General features: G+C 45.1%; 1 protein-coding gene across 3 annotated transcripts in view; it reads left to right on the top strand.

Moving 5' to 3' along the window:
- SLC35F4 (solute carrier family 35 member F4) overlaps positions 1 to 17,316 on the top strand; it is a 196,468-nt gene that overhangs the window by 145,140 nt on the left and 34,012 nt on the right. For 2 of the 3 annotated variants that reach the window (XM_053249115.1, XM_053249198.1), the window contains exon 2: positions 12,412 to 12,600. The exons of the other annotated variant lie outside the window; for it this stretch is intronic. In XM_053249115.1, the coding sequence (XP_053105090.1) occupies positions 12,412 to 12,600 (189 nt within the window). The remainder of the gene's footprint in view (positions 1 to 12,411; positions 12,601 to 17,316) is intronic. 3 annotated transcript variants of the gene reach the window in all.

The following is a 17,316-nucleotide window of genomic DNA, read 5'->3' on the forward strand; positions in this document are numbered from 1 at the left end:
GGCAATCAATTTCATGGCATGACCCCTGGTTCTAGTGTTATGGGAGAGGGAGAATGGACGTCCTGCTTTCCCCCCCTGCAGAATTTTGTTTCCAAATGGGCTCAGTGGACTGCTCGGATATTGCATTATCTTCTCAGGGCTTCGTATGTTGTATCGGAATCTGATCCTCCTAATCTGCATCTGGACCGGAGAGCCAAGCAGGAGGGAGGCAGTTTAATAAGAAGGAGACTCCTTGTAGGCTTGTCATTGAAATCACACTGAAGTGCAGCAGCCGTTTCTTTTACAAATCCGGCTTTTTAACCAACTCATCTGCGAGTTGATTCACAAAACAGGTCTGCTTCATTGGTGCGCAACAGCCGGAGAGAATAGATGAATGGCAGCCCAGGAATGTGTTGACAGCTCTGGAGCCTCTCAACCAGAGACAGACCAAAAGGGGTCTGCAGACCTGGGAGGAATCTTTCCGCAAAAAGCCTGTTTGCACTGCAGTGCCATCAATCTGGGCAGAAAGTAAACAACACCAAACTCGCTTCTCATGGAGAGAGTCGAGAGCGTGGGGTGCATGCCGTAGAGGAAGAAGCTCCCAGGTTTAGTTCCTAGAATCTCCAGCTTAAAGGGCTGGGGAGGGCCGAAATTCTTGGAAAAGGTAAAGGTAAAATGTGCCGTCGAGTCGGTGTTGACTCCTGGCACCCACAAAACCCTGTGGTTTTTCTTGGGTAGAATACAGGAGGGTTTTACCGTTGCCTCCTCCCACGCAGTATGAGATGATGCCTTTCAGCACCTTACTATATTGCTGCTGCCCGATATAGGCATTTCCCATAGTCTGGGAAACATACCAGCGGGGATTCGAAACAGCAACCTCTGGCTTGATCATAAAGTCATTTCCCCGCTGCGCCATTTGGTGGCTCAAGTGCTTGGAAGCAAGGCTGCCAAATCTTCTCCTTAAGGGAGGTGAGCTAGTCTTGTGGCAGCAAGCATGAATGGCCCCCTTTGCTAAGCAGGACCTGCCTTGGTTTGTGTTTGGATGGGAGACATGTGTGAGCATGACAAGAGATTCCCCTGAGGGGGTGGGGTTGCAACTCAGTGGTGGAGCACCTGCTTGGCATGCAGAAGGTCCCAGGTTCAGTCCCTGGCAGCAACTCCATGTAGGGCTGGAGAAAACCTTGGAGAGCTGCTGCCAGTGAGACAATGCTGAGCTAGGTGGATCAGTAGTCTGACTCAGCATAAGGCAGCTTCCTAAGGGCCATAGCTCATTGCTAGAGCATCTGCTTTGTGTGCCAAAAGACCCAAGTTCTCTTCCTGGCACCATCTCCAGGATAGGGCTGAGAGAGACTCCTGCCTGCAACCTTGGAGAAGCCGCTGCCAGTCTGTGAAGACAATACTGAGCTAGATAGACCGATGGTCTGACTCAGTATATGGCAGCTTCCTACATTCCTAACTGGAGTTCTGAACATGGACCAATAGTCTGATTTGGCATGTGCCACTGTTATATGTTTTATGGGGTTACATACACTGGCAATGAATGGTTTCTCCCAGAAGCACAAGCCATACCCCATCTTTCAGCTACAGCTGTGATTACTTCTCTAGAATGTCCATCTTTCTGGCCAGCTCACTGGTTCTACACAACGAGTGATAATCATTATGAACAATTAAATAAAATCATATTTAATAGCCTTATCATAATGCTCAGTTTGCTGTGAAGCTGGAGCTTATTTAGAAACTTGGGGGCAGGGGGCAGTTTCCAGGGATATCAGCACAGGTTTCCAGAGCTCCTGAGAGCTCTGATTGTCTGGTGACCACCATTTTGTATTTCCCAGAATGCAGCCATGCTTTTTCTGTGGGGGCTGGATCCCCCCCGCAAGAAACCCCCTCAGACTGAGACATTCTGGACATACAAGCTGATTGGTCCTGTGAGGAACTCCAGTAAGTAGAAGCTGCTGTCTACTGAGTCAGACCCTTGGTCCATCTAGCTCAGCATTGTCTACACAGACTGGCAGCAGCTTCTCCAAGGTTGCAGGCAGGAGTCTCTCTCAGCCCTGTCTTGGAAATGCTTCTAGGGAGGGAACTGGGAACCTTCTGCTCTTCTCAGAGCAACCCCACCCCCTGAGGGGAATATCTCACAGTGTTCACACATGTAATCTCCCATTCAAATGCAAACCAGGGGGAACCCTGCTTAGTAAAAAGGACAATTCACGCCTGCTACCACGATATCAGGCAGCAGTGATATAGGAAGGTGCTGAAAGGCATAATAATCTCATACTGTGTGGGAGATGGCAATGGTCAACCCCTCCTGTATTCTACCAAAGACAACCACAGGGCTCGGTGGGCACCAGAAGTTGACACTGACTCGATGGCACACTTTACTTTACCACAAGATTTGCTCTCCTCCCTTAGACCATGTCCCCCCTTCCCCCCCATCAGTCATGCCCCTACCTCGGAAAATGCAAAAGGGGAGGCTCTTTGACCGCCAAACTCTTCCCCAGATACAGATTGAACTTTTGCGGCCCAGCCCTGAACATGCTGGAAATTCCACAGCCTTGAGATGCATTGTCAAGTCCAGCATGGGGTGAAACTGCCTGGCCGTTCTGATGCCACAGCAAAGTGTAGGGAAAAAATGTGCAAGCCTGCAGGGTGTGTGGTCTGATGCCCGACGGTCCTCCGTACCCTGTCTGCTCTCTCATTTGTCCCTACAAACTACTGGGCAACTCCAAGAGTCCCTGGAACAGGCTCCGGTTTCCTTCTGTTGGGAGGAAAATAAACGAGTCAAGAGCCTTTCTTAGAGGCATTTGCTGGAATAAGTCAGTTCACCTTGAGGGTCAGAATACGTCTTTGCAATGCGCTCAGCGATGGCAGTCTGAAAGGACATCATCTTCGGCTTTCCAGCTGCTGTGATGAAATATTGATAAGCGGTTGCTCTCCAAACATCAGGGAAGAATATTTCATGAGGGGAAGCCGTGTCTCCAAATTAAAGACCATCTCTTAAGAGCAATCCAATGCGCCTCGCTCCTTGACACATGAGGAAATACAGAAAGACTGGCATAACTATGTTACTGGGTTTATAAAGATCGAGGACTCCTTTACATGAGAGGGAGAAAAATGAACTCTGCAGCTCAAACAATTAGAACATAAGGACAGTCCTGCTGGATTAGGCCCAAGGAAGCGCATCTAGTCCAGCATTCTGTTTCACACAGTGGCCCACCAGGTGCCTCTAGGAAGCCCACAGGCAAGAGGTGATGGCATGCCCTCGCTCCTGCTGTTGCTCCCCTGCAACTGGTATTTAGAGGCATCTTGCCTCTGAGGCTGGAGGTAGCCTATAGCCCTGAGCAGTAGCCATTGGTAGATCTGTCCTCCTCCTTAAAACTGTCCAGGCTGGTGGCTGTCACCACATTTTGTGGCAGATAATTCCACAGATTAATTATGCATTGTGTGAAAAAGTACTTCATGTTGTTGGTCCTATGTTTCTTTGCAATCAGTTTCATGGGATGACCCCTGGTTCTAGAGTTATGTGAGAGGGAGAAAAATTTATCTCCACTCTACAGAGGCAGCAGCAACAACAACAACAGATTGTTCTCTGGGAGCCTCACAACACAGTATTAAAATATCAAACAAAAACACACATGAAATCACAGTAGACCAAAAGTGGGGTGGTGGTGGTGGTGGTGGTGGTAAAGAAAACACAAAATACAAGACAATTTTAAAACTTAAAAACAACAACACAGATTTAAAAATTAAATTTAAAAATCAAAAATTAAAAGGCCTGAATGAACAAAAAGAGGGACTTTACCCGGCATCTAAAAGAATGAAGTGATGAAGCCAGGCGAACTTCACAGGGGAGGCTATTTTATAAACAGAGTGCCACCATCAAAAAGGCCCTCTCCCTAGCAGCCACCTTCCTCACCTCGTTTGGCAAGGGCACTCGGAGCAGAGCCTCCGAAGAAGATCTTAAGGCCCGAGTCGGGACATATGAGGCCAAGCACTCTCTCAGGTAACCCAGCCCACCCCCTCGACACCATGCATACTTTTATAGACCTCTATCATGTCTCCCTTCAGTCTTCTTTTTCCTGAACTAAAAAGCCCCAGGTGTTGTAGCCTTTCCTTGTAAGGAAGGTGCTCTAGACTCCAGACCATCTTGGTTGCCCTCTTCTGCACATTCTATGATGACTTTTTTTGAGCTATGGTGGCCAGAACTGTACACAGTACTCCAAATGTGGACACACCATAGTTTTGTATAAGAGCATTAGCATTTTTATTTTTAATCCCCTTCCTAATGATTCCAAGCATGGAATTGGCCTTTTTCACAGCTGCTGCACATTGTGTCGAAACAGCTGTCTACCACGACTCGAAGATCACTCTCCTGGAAGTTTCTCACACTCATCTTTTAGTTTGCATCTCCTCCGGAATGGAGGTGTGCATTCACATATTGGTCAAATTTTCCCCCAAGTCCTTGCGAGCAATCAGGGAGCACTTCACACACAATTTGGGTTTTACATTGTGTGTTAAGAGTGAAGCCTGATTTCTATCCGGGGTAAAAAAAATAAATCCACTTTTTGGGGGGCAACTTAGAACTCACAGTAGAGCTTTGCAGAAAACCCCCTCGCTGCTTACCCCAACTTCTAGATCATTTATGTACAAGTTAAAGAGTCCCAGTATGGATCCCTTGGGGACTTCACTTCTTACTTCCCTCCGTTTATTCCTATCCTCTGTTTCCTGTCCTTCAGTCAGTTAGCAATTCACATATGAACCTGTCCCCTTATCCCATGACTGCTATGTTTTCTCAAGAGTCTTTGATGAGGAACTTTCTTGAAAGCTTTTTGCAAGTCCATGTATACAATGGATCATCTTTATGCACTCTCAAAGAACTCCAAATGGTTGCTGAGGCAAGATTTACCTTTTCAGAAGCCATGCTGGTTCTCCTTTAGTAGGTTCTGTTCTTCTATATGTTGAACAATTTGAGAATGAAATTGAGAATGCTTTCTATCAATTTGCTCAGAACAGACATTAAGCTAACCAGCCTGTAATTTCACATTTGAGTTCTTTAAGGAATTCTGGATGGATGCCAACTGGCCCCAGTGATTTGTAAATCACCAGGAAATTTTTTAATTTTCCAGGCATTTTAGAATGTCATCTATTTGACTCAGTTCTTTAGCCTCCATCCCTGAGAAGCTCAGTTCAGGGACAGGTATACGCTCAGTATCCTCTGCTGTGAAGACAGATGCAAAGAACTCATTTAGCTTCTGTGCAATCTCCTTATTCTCCTTAATAACCCCTTTTCAATTCCTCATCATCTAATGGTCCAGCTGCCTCCCTGGCAGGTTTCCTGCTATTGATGTATTTAAAGAAGTTTTTGTTATTCCCCTTGATGCTTTTAGCTAAATGTTCTTCAAACTCTCTTTTTGCCTCCCTTATTTTCTCCTTGCATTTATTTTGCTAGAGTTTGTGTTCCTTTCTGTTCTCTTCATTTGAGCAGACCTTCCAATTTGTGAAGGAATTCTTCTTCCCCTTTTTAGCTTCCTTGATTTCACTTGTTAGCCATGCTGGCATCCTCCTGGACTTAGTGGAACCTTTCCTCCTTTTGGGTATACAATCTAGCTGGGCTTCTAGTATTGTGGTTTTAAGTAAACTCCATGCATTCTGGAGTGAAGTGTCTCTTGTGGTTTTCCCTTTCAGATGTCTTTTCACCAAAATCCTCATTTTAGAGACGTTTCCTCTTCTGAAGTTCAAAGGGTCTGTTCTGTACTTCCTTGGCAGTTCTCTCCCCCCATGTATGCTGAATTGGATCACACTATGGTCACTGTTCCCTAAAGGGTTGATGACACTGACATCCCGCACCAGGTCATGGGTACCACTCAGGATTAAGTTCAAGGTTGCCTTCTCTCTGGTTGGTTTCATGACCAACTGTTCTAGGGCACAGTCATTCAGCATGTCTGGAAATGTGGCCTCTTTGCCATTACCTGACTGTGAATTTACCCAGTCTATGGTGTGAGTTATTGAAGTCACCCATTATTACTGCCCTGCCTCTCCTTGATGCCTCCCTAATTTCCTCCTGCAGCTCCCAGTCGGAGGCTTCTGTCTCTGGCATATAAGCAATATAATTGCAGTGCTGAGCTGATGATCTTTTCTCCAAGTTCTTCCTGAGCTGAATTCCGATGCAACACGTATCACTAGGGCTGTGATTCCCCATGTAACTGCGAGCTGTCACTTTTAGTTACACATAGACTCTTTGCAGATCAAGTTTAGAGTTGCTTCTTCTTCATTTTTTAAAAAAGCAGTGGTCCTGTTTCCTGCACAATCAAGCTCAAACTGGTCATTTTGAAGAATGTCGGACTTTGAGCAGCAGCAACAAAGTGGGTTTGGAGCAGGGATCTTGGAATGCTGCCACACATACAGGGGCCCACGATATTGGCGGGTTCCACATCTAAACACTCTTGAGGTGTTGCTTTTCTACAGTCAGCTGGGAGCAGAATTAAAGCAGTAGTTCCACATGGCACTTGATATAACTCTGTATTATCCAGCAATGCCCAGGCCAAGGTCTTTCTGTACTGTTTTTGCAGAAATAACATTCAGTCCCCTGCTACCTTAATGAATAGCTTCCTCTTTTCAGTTTGTGGCTCTTTTATTACCTCTTCTTCAGTGCAACATCAGCATACCTGATGACTGACCTCTTAACTGCACCTTAATTATTCCTATTTCCCAAGGGTTTGTGGGACCTTAATTACTGTTTTCCTTTCATTTGTTGTTCTTGTTGTTGTGAAATTGCACTATTGCTTGATAAAACAATGTCGGGCAGGGATGGGTGGGGAGAAGAACTACTACTACTATTACTACTACTACTACTACAACAAATATTTATATGCCACTTTTCAACAAAAGTTCCCAAAGGGATTTACATAGAGGAAAAATAAATAAGATGGTTCCCTGTCTCACAATCTCTCTCTCTCCCCCCCCCCCCCCAGACACCAGCAGTATCCACTAGAGGGATGTTGTGCTGGGGCTGGATAGGATTAGTTGCTCTCCCCCTGCTAAATATAGGAGAATCACCACTGCAAATGATGCCTCTTCCCTCTGTTAGCAAGAGTTAAATCAATCCTTCTTCTCTGCCTGGGTCTAATTAGATGTGACTGAGTCAATACCTGTGTATTAGAATATGGGTTGTGCCAAAGAGGTACTAGGGATGTGCAAAGGGCTCGAATTTGAACCAGTTTGAATTCGAACCAGTTCAGTTTGATGGTTCAAATTTGAACCAGCCATCAGGTTCGAGCTGCAAGTTCGAATTTGAACCAAACTGGGGGTGTGGTTCAATTCAAACTGGTTTTAACTGGTTTTAACTGGTTCAAACCTCCAAAAGTGGGTGGGGTGGTAGCTGGCACCCATGGGTACTTATCACCCAACCCTCAAAGCAATCGGACACTCGTACAATTTTTTATGAATTTTTGAAAATTATTTTGATTTTTTCCCCTCATAGGGTATAATGGGACTCAAACCAGCCCATTATTCCCTATTGTGGAGCACCCATGGATGCCAACTACCACCCAAACCCAAAAGCAATCGGACACTCCTGCTATGTTTTATGAATATTTGAAATATTTTTAATTATTTTTCTCATCAGATATAATGGGACCCAAACCAGCCCATTATCCCCTATTGTGGAGCACCTAGGGGCACAAAAGTGGGGTGGGTGGTAGGCACCTGGGGGCCTACCACCCACAAAACCCCAAGGCAATTGGACACTCCTCCAATTATTGGTAAATTTTAAAAGTATTTTTAATTCCTCATAGGGAATAATGAGGATTCCAGCAAATTTATCACTTTACGTCGGGCAAAGGGCTGATTTTTAAGTGATTTTTGAAGTTTATGTGTCTTTAAAGTTTTTCTCCATAAGGAAGAATGGAGGTTTCAGCAGTCCAATAACTGCACTTGGGGGGTGCTGGGGTGGCCCGGAGCGAGTGGTGGTGTAGTGCACAGAGGGTGCCAACTACACCCATGGGTTGCTAACCTATGGGGTACAGGGTTTTGTTGTTTCTGAGGTGTTCTGAGTGTAGATTCTCTGGTAGCAAATGAGATTTTCAATGACAAACCATGAATCCACTCTCATTTGCTACCTCTTTCCTCTTGATGTGAAGCGATACATCTGCTGAAACCTCCATTCTTCCTTATGGAGAAAAATCTTAAAGAAGCGTAAACTTCAAAAATCACTTAAAAATCAGCCCTTTGCCCAATTCCTTTCAAATAATTCTGGTAGCTTCCTTGCCTCCCTTGGGCACTACCACCCACCACACTCCACTCTAGGCCACCCCTTTTCCCCTGGCATGAAGTGATATATTTGCTGGAATCCTCATATTCCCTATGAGGAATTTAAAAATACTTTAAAAATTCACCAATAATCGGAGGAGTGTCTGATTGCCTTGGGGTTTGGTGGGTGATAGGCACTCCTGGGTGCCTACAACCCACCCCACTTTTGTGCTCCTAGGTGCTCCACAATAGGGGATAATGGGCTGGTTTGAGTCCCATTATATCCTATGAGAAAAAATAATTTAACATATTTCAAATATTCATTTAAAAAATCGTAGGAGTGTCCGATTGCTTTGCGGTTTGGGTGGTAGTTGGCACCCATGGGTGCTCCACAATAAGGAATAATGCGCTGGTTCAAGTCCCATTATACCCTATGAGAAAAAATATAAATTTTCAAAAATTCATAAAAAATCATATGAGTGTCTGATTGCTTTGGGGATTGGGTGGTAGGTACCCATGGGTGCCAGCTACCACCCCACCCACTTTTGGAGGTTCAAACCAGTTCAAATTCAAACCGAACTGAGGGGACGTTTCAAGCAAAACCAAAACCAAATCTCCCCTTCCTGGTCTGAACCCAGTTCGAATTCGAACCGAACCGGACAAACTGGTTTTGTGCACATGCCTAAGAGGTACCAAGTGAGTTTTGGGGGTAAAGAAATGCCAGGCATTCCGCGAGTGCTGAACCCTTCCGCTGCTTACACTTACTCTCTCCGTGCACTCCATCTTCCCTAGTCCATTGTTTCCCAACCAGTGTGCCACCACACACTAGCACACTGTGAGACACTGACCAATGTGCCATGCTGAGTTGCGATGAGTCAGCTCCAAAAGCGAGGAGTTTAACCTCCTGGCTTTTGCAGCCAATTCGCCCCATAATGGGCCATGAAAGACACATCCCTCCTGGTGCATCCCTTCAAAAGCAGGGAGCTTAAATTCTCCTCTTTGGGACCTGACTCACTCCCTTATGCACTGGGAGAGATGCAGCCTTCCTGATGCATTATGGGGCGAGTGAGCTCCAGGAGGGACAGGAGGGAGATTGTGGATAATAATAAAGAGAAGGAAGGAAGCAAAAATACACAAATAAAGATCACACAGTGGTGTCTCTGTTGGGGGAGCAGTGTGACCCCATTTTTAGAAAATGTGTGCGCGCCTCAGGGTGAAAAAGTTAGGAACACTACCCTGGCCTGTGGGATTTACTTCCAGGTTCACATTCCAGCCAGAGCTGAGAGGAGACATTGGGGGAAACAGAGGAAGGGAGAGGGTTTGGTACCTCCTTGGACATGCTCCTTCTCTGCATGAAATGACCCCAGCACATCCACTCTGCATTTGCTCAGTGGTGCCCCATGTTCTAGGCAGGGACTCTTAACGTGTCTGCAACTGTGGCCCCTCAGATCATCTTGTGTTTCGCATGAACCTTCACCCTGTTTATATATTTTCATAAGGCTTCAGTAAAAAATAGAGAGAAGATAAGTACTTTGGGTAGTTATTTTAGGAACATAGGGACATAGGAAGCTGCCATATACTGAGTCAGACCATTGATCCATGTAGCTCAGTATTGTCTACACAGACTGGCAGGGGCTTCTCCAATGTTGCAGGCAGGAGGTTCTCTCAGCCCTATCTTGGAGATGCCGCCAGGGAGGGAACTTGGAACCTTCTGCTCTTCCCAGAGCGGCTCCATCCCCTAAGGGGAATATCTTACAGTGCTCACACTTCTAGTCTCTCTTTCATATGCAAGTTCATTCATATGTAGTTGCAAATTCAGAAGTGCAGCTGCTCTCATTGACAGTCCCCATAGCCACGCCCACCCCTATGGCTACACATCCCACACTGATAGTTGCAATAATGTTGGGGGTTCTGTTACAAGAAATCAAGGATAGTTTCCTAATCTGACAGAGCTTGAACCCATGTAGTTATTTAAGGACATAAGAACAGCCCTGCTGGATCAGGCCCAAGGAGGCCCATCTAGTCCAGCATCCTGTTTCGCACAGTGGTCCACCGGGTGCCTCTGAGAAGCACAAGGCAAGAGCTGAGGGCATGCCCTCTCTCCTGCGATTGCTCCCCTGCAACTGGTATTTAGAGGCATCTTGCCTCTGAGGCTGGAGGTGGCCTATGGCATCAGACTCCCCAGAAGAGCAGTCTGGATTGTCAGCCACAAAGGGTGAAGGATACTATGCCTCTGAGTACCAGCTGCAGGAGAGCAACAGCAGGAGAGAGGGCATGCCCTCACCCCCTGTCTGTGGGCTTCTTGGAGGAATCTGGTGGGCCACTGTGAGAAACAGGACGCTGGGCCTTGAGCTTGATCCAGAAGGGCTGTTCTTATGTTCTTATGTACTCCTTGTAACAAAAGACAGGTTAAAAAAAAAACCAATTGTAGTCCAATATTCCATCACGTAACAGACTATTGGGATAACAAGGGCACTATGTCATTTCCATGTAGAAAGCAAAGGGCTTTGCGTCCCTGCTGAGACCCTGGGGGTGGTGGTGGTGGTAAGTACCAGGACTATGTCCCTGCCCATCCCTGATAGCTCCATACCAGTGCGGGCATCTCCATGTAAGGCTGGGAAAGACCTTTGTCTGAAACCTTGGAGAGCGAATGCCAGTCCCAACAGACAATGCTGAGCTAGGTGGACCAATGGTCTGACTCCGGAGAAGACAATTTCATATTTTGCTACAGCAACGATGGCAGTATACTGTCACCCAGATGTCATACAAACTCGATGTGTGATTCGCCCTTGAGCATAGAAACCCCACCATGTCCAATGAGACTTGCAAAGAGACGTTCTCCCTAGTAATGATGGATAGGTCACAGGAAAATCTGGGCGTGCTATCAGCATGCATCAAGATGGATAGATAGATTTACTGTTCTGTTCTCTACTGGTTTTTCTTTTGCTCTCGCAGCAGTCTGCTTTGGGAGAGGGCCTGATCCCTTCTCAGCTGCAAACAAATTAACTGGTTAAGCAAGAGGCCGTGATGGTATTGTCATCCTGGTTAGGTCTAGTCTGCTATCTTGCCACTACCTCATAAGTATATTTGCCATGGCTTACCATGAAGAGGAAAAGCAGATATTCCAGGTTGCCATTTCTTTGCCTGGCCATACACATCTAAAGGGATTCCATTTTAAAAAGAAGAAAAAAGAGTTGAGCTAATTTCAGAGAGTGGCATCAATTTCAATGAAGACCTCCGTGCTACTGCTCAGATGCTTTTAAATATGAACATTTCAGATCACACGTGGGTTAAAGTTGCCATCTTCAGAAGGTGATGAGAAGACACTTCCCACTGAAACTCATGTGGACTGGTGCTTGCTTCTTTTTGTATGAGTAAGCAAGAAAGGTCAAAATGAGTATGGGCCAAGACCTCTTAATGGAATATATTGTAGACTGTAAATAATTTTTTTATTAAATAGGTGCTGGTACTCAATCCACAACTTCTGACATGGAAATTCTGTCCCCTAATCCTAGATGTGTGTGAGGCTAGCTATGGTTGCCCAGAGGCCATAGAAAGGCCTTCTGTACATGCTTGGAAGCACTCTCTTCTTTATTGGACCATCACATGTTCCGAAGCTGATCCCTGGCATTGGAAATAGGTTCCAAGGCTAAGAATTAGTTCAGATTAAAAAGCCATGGCTACACTACATCCATAGCTTGACTTACCTACCTCAGTGGGAAGGCCAGAGGAAAGAACTCATGGAGGCTAGCATGAGAATCACAAGTTTCTTTCCCTGCTGCGCATGTGCCAAGGCCATACTGGGCATGTGTGACCACATTCGTCAAAATTGCATGCGTTTGCAGGAATGCTACTCTGTTTTACTCCAACCTCAGTGAGTGAATGATGGGAACGTGTTAGTTAAGGGTACTGTTTTCTGCCATCCCAAGTGTTCATAATGTCAGCTTTTATTTAGGGGGGGAGGAAATTAATTTTTGGCCTTTGGTTACCATAGTGTGTGTTTCCCTGCATCTTGCCAGCCAGTTGCTTCTTTTCAGATTGCTGTCTTTTTTCTTTTTTTCTTTTTAAAGTATGCAGGATGTTTGGCCAGAGAGAAGCCCTCAGAAAGCTCCCCCGCCACCGCATCTCCATATTCCCTCTTCCAGGGAGCTGACCACCCAACTGATGCAAACTCTTTTTCCCCAGGTGCCTCCCGATCCTCTGTCGTCCAATGCAAGCCGGGAGGCAACTGTTCCAGCACGCAGAGTGGCCTCCGCAGACAGCATTCCCCTTTGTCTGCTGCTGAAGATTCTGCTGCTCCCATTCTAGAGCTGCAGAGTCGAAGCCCCTCCGGATTTTGCCGGCACGGCAGAGGAGAGAGGCAGAACAGATCAGGTAGGACACAATAGCCTCAGCGGCACAACTCCTTCTGTGCCTCGGGTCCAAAGGGTTCCCCTGTCCCTCCCACCCAAGCATGAATCATATGACTTTGTGTGTGCATTGTGGTCCTCAGCTGGCCGGGCCTTTGGTCTCCGGGACGGGCAAAAGAGGCAGGTAGCATCCCACTGCAACATAAAGGACTTGGCAGCAAGTAAGTTGCATGCAGAAGAGCGATAGGGGCAGAAGAGAATGCCATGCAGTAATTCCATGCAATTAGGCCTTAGAGAGAGATAAAGTTGGGCTAGACTGGAGCTTGGGGACTGCTAAAAGACAGCTCACTTCTGCCTTCAAAGCACTATCCCTCTGCACCTCGTCCATGTATAAAGAGAAGAGGAAGAAAAGAAGAAAGCAGACCAGACGAAGAAGAGTCCATCGCCATAAAAAATACCAGTCTTGGATCATCAGGGAGCTGCTAGGGAAAGCAGGAAGATTTTTCTTCAGTTGTGAGGCCCATCTTGGCTCTCTTTTTCTGCAAGGGCATAATGAGCATAACGTTAAAATGAGAGAAACAGGAACTTTCCTCCTGCCTTGTTCAATAGAATGGCAAGGTGATCATCATGGAATCTTCTTCGAAACATGGATGGGCTAAGAGACACCACATACACGTCTGAGAACACAATTGCAGCATAGATTTAAACTCACCTTTAAAAGACTTTAGGGGGTTTTAAAATTAGAGTTTTAGTCCCCTAAGAGAAGTCCAGGCCCACAATTATTTCCTTAGGAGCCATGAAATTGTCTGAACTTTACATCTGTCTGTTGCATTTTTTCCTCCTCGTCCCCCAAGGAGCTCTGGGTAGCACACATACTCCCCCTCTGTGATCCTCCTGTTAGGCTGAGGGATGGAGGTTAGCCTTGCAAGTGCCTGCACACTTTAAGTAGTTGTGCAACTCCACTTTTGCGCTGCACCACTGGGGCTGCAGCCCTGGCAGGTCAAAAACGTCAGCTTTGCCTTATGCAACATATTAGCTACTGTCTTTAGCAACAAGCTTTGGGTTGCATAAAGTAAAGTGTGCCGTCGAGTTGGTGTCGACTCCTGGCGACCACAGAGCCCTGTGGTTGCTTGCATACTTAAGACCAAATAGTATAGTTCATTCTCACAAAAATACATTGATGATGGTCAAAAAATAAATTTTAGCCAACAAGTCAAGATGGCAAGGCAGAGACATAGTAGGGTAAACAGTTCCAAGCACTTCGTCTGCAGCCTCAGGCTAGCAGCAGCTGAAAGTCATCCAGTACAAAAGGTGGTCAGGGGCGTAACTATAATAGGGCAAGGGGAGACAATTGTCTGGGGGCCCACTGCCTTGGGGTCCCCCCAGAGGCAAGTCACATGACTGACTCCCCCAGCCACGCACCTGCCCGGGCTTCCTTCAGTTGTATTCATCCTCCAAAACTGATGTGAGTGTTAAGAGCTGGAGCTACCAGAACAGCAGGTCTAGTACCATTAAATGACTTGCATCGTCCACAATTTACAAAACCTTTAAAAAAATCATTTAGGATGATGTTCTATTGTGGCACATAGGTTATTTTTATAGGTAGGTAGGTAGGTAGGTAGGTAGGTAGGTAGATAGCTAGATAGATAGATAGATAACTATGCTTTTTGTTACCACTATTCAGCCTCATTTAAGATTTCTTTACTTCATGAGCTGAGCTTCAGTGAGGGGTGGGGGCATTTTAACATCTTGTCTCTGGGCCCACTACAACCATGCTACGCCCCTGAAGGTGGCTGTGAACATTTGGCTATATACTGCCCTTAAAGTAGAATCTGTCAGAACTAATCAGAGCCATTTTATCCCCAACATACGTAATACTATCACAGTGTGCTACCAGGGGTTCTGTGGCCCTGGTTGAGTGAGGATTGGGTTGAAGCAATCTCCTCAACTTGGAAAAGCTCAACTGGGTGGGACTGTGCAGAAGGAATGGTGGTGCTGCGGAAGGATCTATTTAACAGCTTCATGGAATAGACCTTTAGCCTTGTTATATTCAGTCAGAGTCATGCCAAGCAGATGAAGGCTCGGGGTTGTCTTCCTGTGATCAAAGAGTTGCTTTTGGCAGTGGTGTTGTTTTTATTTATTTATTTATTTATTTACACAGTCAGACAGGTGTTATTGACTGGTTTGTTTTATCCAGACATTGAGTCCTTCCCAAGGACCTGAGACGGCTGAATTTTATTGTCAGTGTTGTTGCTGTTGTTATAGATATCGTCGCAGAATATAGGCTGTTCCCAGTAAAGCTGCTTTTTGTAATTGGCTGATGGTGATTTCTGTGGCCCCTATGGTGTTGAGGTGCTCTTCAAGGTCTTTTGGAACTGCACCCAGGGCGCCAATGACCACTGGGATTATTTGGGTCTTTTTCTGCCACAGCCTTTCAATTTCAATTTGTAGATCTTTGTATTTGGTGATTTTTTCTATTTCTTTTTCTTCTATTCCGCTATCCCCTGGTATTGCTATGTCAATTATTTTGACTTGTTTTTCTTTCTTCTCGACTACAGTGATATCTGGTGTATTGTGTGGCAGATGTTTGTCTGTTTGTAGTCGGAAGTCCCATAATATTTTTACATCTTCATTTTCTAACACTTTTTCAATTGTATGGTCCCACCAATTTTTGGCTACAGGTAGCTTGTATTTTTTGCAGATGTTCCAGTGTATCATCCCTGCTACCTTGTCATGCCTTTGTTTGTAGTCAATCTGTGCGATCTTTTGACAACAGCTGATTAGGTGGTCCACAGTTTCATCTGCTTCTTTACAAAGGCGGCACTTGCTGTTTGTTGTTGACTTTTTGACTTTTGCTCTTATTGCATTTGTTCTTAGTGCCTGTTCTTGTGTCAACCCTCTGTTTCTTTCTTCAAGTTGCCATTCTTAAGCCATTGCCAGGTCTTGGTGATGTCTGATTTTCCACTTATATTGTGCAAATATTGACCATGCAGGGGCTTCTTTTTCCACTTTTCTGCTCGGTTCTTGACTTGTTCTTTCTTGTAGGCCTGTTTTGTTTTATTGGTGTTGAATAGTTTCTCGTTATTGACCATTTGAAGTGCATCTTCTTCACTGTCCTTGATATATTCTTCAAGGCCTCTTTTCTCCTCCTCTACTGCTTGATGGACTTGCAGCATTCCTCTTCCACTTGAGCTGCGAGGGAGGTATAGCCTATCGACATCACTGCGGGGGTGCAGAGCATGATAGTCATTATTTTCCTGGTCTTACGATCTAGCGTCTCTAGCTCTGCCTGGGTCCAGTCTATTATTCCTGCACTGTATCTGATAACAGGTACAGCCCAGGTGTTTATAGCTTGTATGGTGTTCCCACCGTTGAGTTTGGACTTGAGGATTTTTCTAACTCTCCTGATGTATTCACTTCCAATTTTTCTTTTAACTTCAGTGTGTGCAATGTTATCAGCCTGGAGAATGCCCAAGTATTTGTAATGTTCTTTCTCTTCCAGGTTCTTGATCTTGCTTCCTTTGGGCAGTTCTATTCCTTCTGTTTTTGTTATTTTCCCTCTGTTCATTATTAATGCAGCACACTTGTCTAGTCCAAACTCCATTGCTATATTGCTAGTGAATATACGGACAGTGTTTAGCAGTGATTCTATTTCTGACTGGGACTTTCCATACAACTTCAGATCGTCCATGTAGAGCAGATGGTTGATTTGACTTGATGTTTTAGATGTTTGGTATCCGAGGCCTGTTTTGTTTAGTATTTGTGAAAGTGGGGTCATGGCGATTACAGACAACAGAGGGGATAGTGAGTCCCCTTGGGAAATGCCTCTATTATTATTATTATTGTTATTGTTATTGTTATTGTTATTATTAAAATCTGCCTAATGGAGGCACTCCAGTCTGTAAAATTTTTAATTGATTACTCTGTTTAATCCGTTAATATAGAAAGTAGTGGGACTGCAGTTTAACTGAATAACCCAATAGATTACTCTTTAATCAACCAAACATTGCAGCCCCATCTATTATGTAGTATGCTAATGCCATACCTTTAAGATAATTTAAGATGTTTCACATTTGAGAACCCCTACTAATTAAGCAAAGAGGCATCTTTCAAAGTGGCGATGCTCTTATATTTAGCAGGGGGAGATCAACTGGGCCTATCCATCCTCAGCACAGCATCCCTCCAGTGGCTGTTGCTGGTATCTGTCTTATGTTTCTTTTTAGATGGTGAGCCCTTTGGGGACAGGGGGCCATCTTCTTGATGTATGATTCATTTTTCTATGTAAACCGCTTTGAGAACTTTGGTTGATGAGTGGTATATGAATATTATAGTAATAGTAGTAGTAGTAGTAGTAGTAGTAGTAATTAGTTAAATTAAAATTAATATTTTTAAAACTTTTTTTAAAAAAATAATGACTGGCCAAGCTCTCCCAGTGAGCCTCAGAGCTCAGGGCTCCACAGTAATAGTCTGTCACTCTAACCACTATTATTTATTTATTTATATTATTTACTTTTTATATCCCGCTCTTCCTCCAAGGAGCCCAAAGCGGTGTACTACATACTTGAGTTTCTCCTCACGACAACCCTGTGAAGTAGGTTAGGCTGAGAGAGAAGTGACTGGCCCAGAGTCAACCAGCAAGTCTCATGGCTGAATGGGCATTTGAACTCAGATCTCCTGGGTCCTTGTCCAGCACTCTAACCACTACTCCACGCTATATCAATATAACAGACATTCAGGCCCT

The sequence above is a fragment of the Hemicordylus capensis genome, chromosome 1 (genome assembly GCF_027244095.1).
Source record: "Hemicordylus capensis ecotype Gifberg chromosome 1, rHemCap1.1.pri, whole genome shotgun sequence".
Classification (NCBI taxonomy): domain Eukaryota; kingdom Metazoa; phylum Chordata; class Lepidosauria; order Squamata; family Cordylidae; genus Hemicordylus; species Hemicordylus capensis.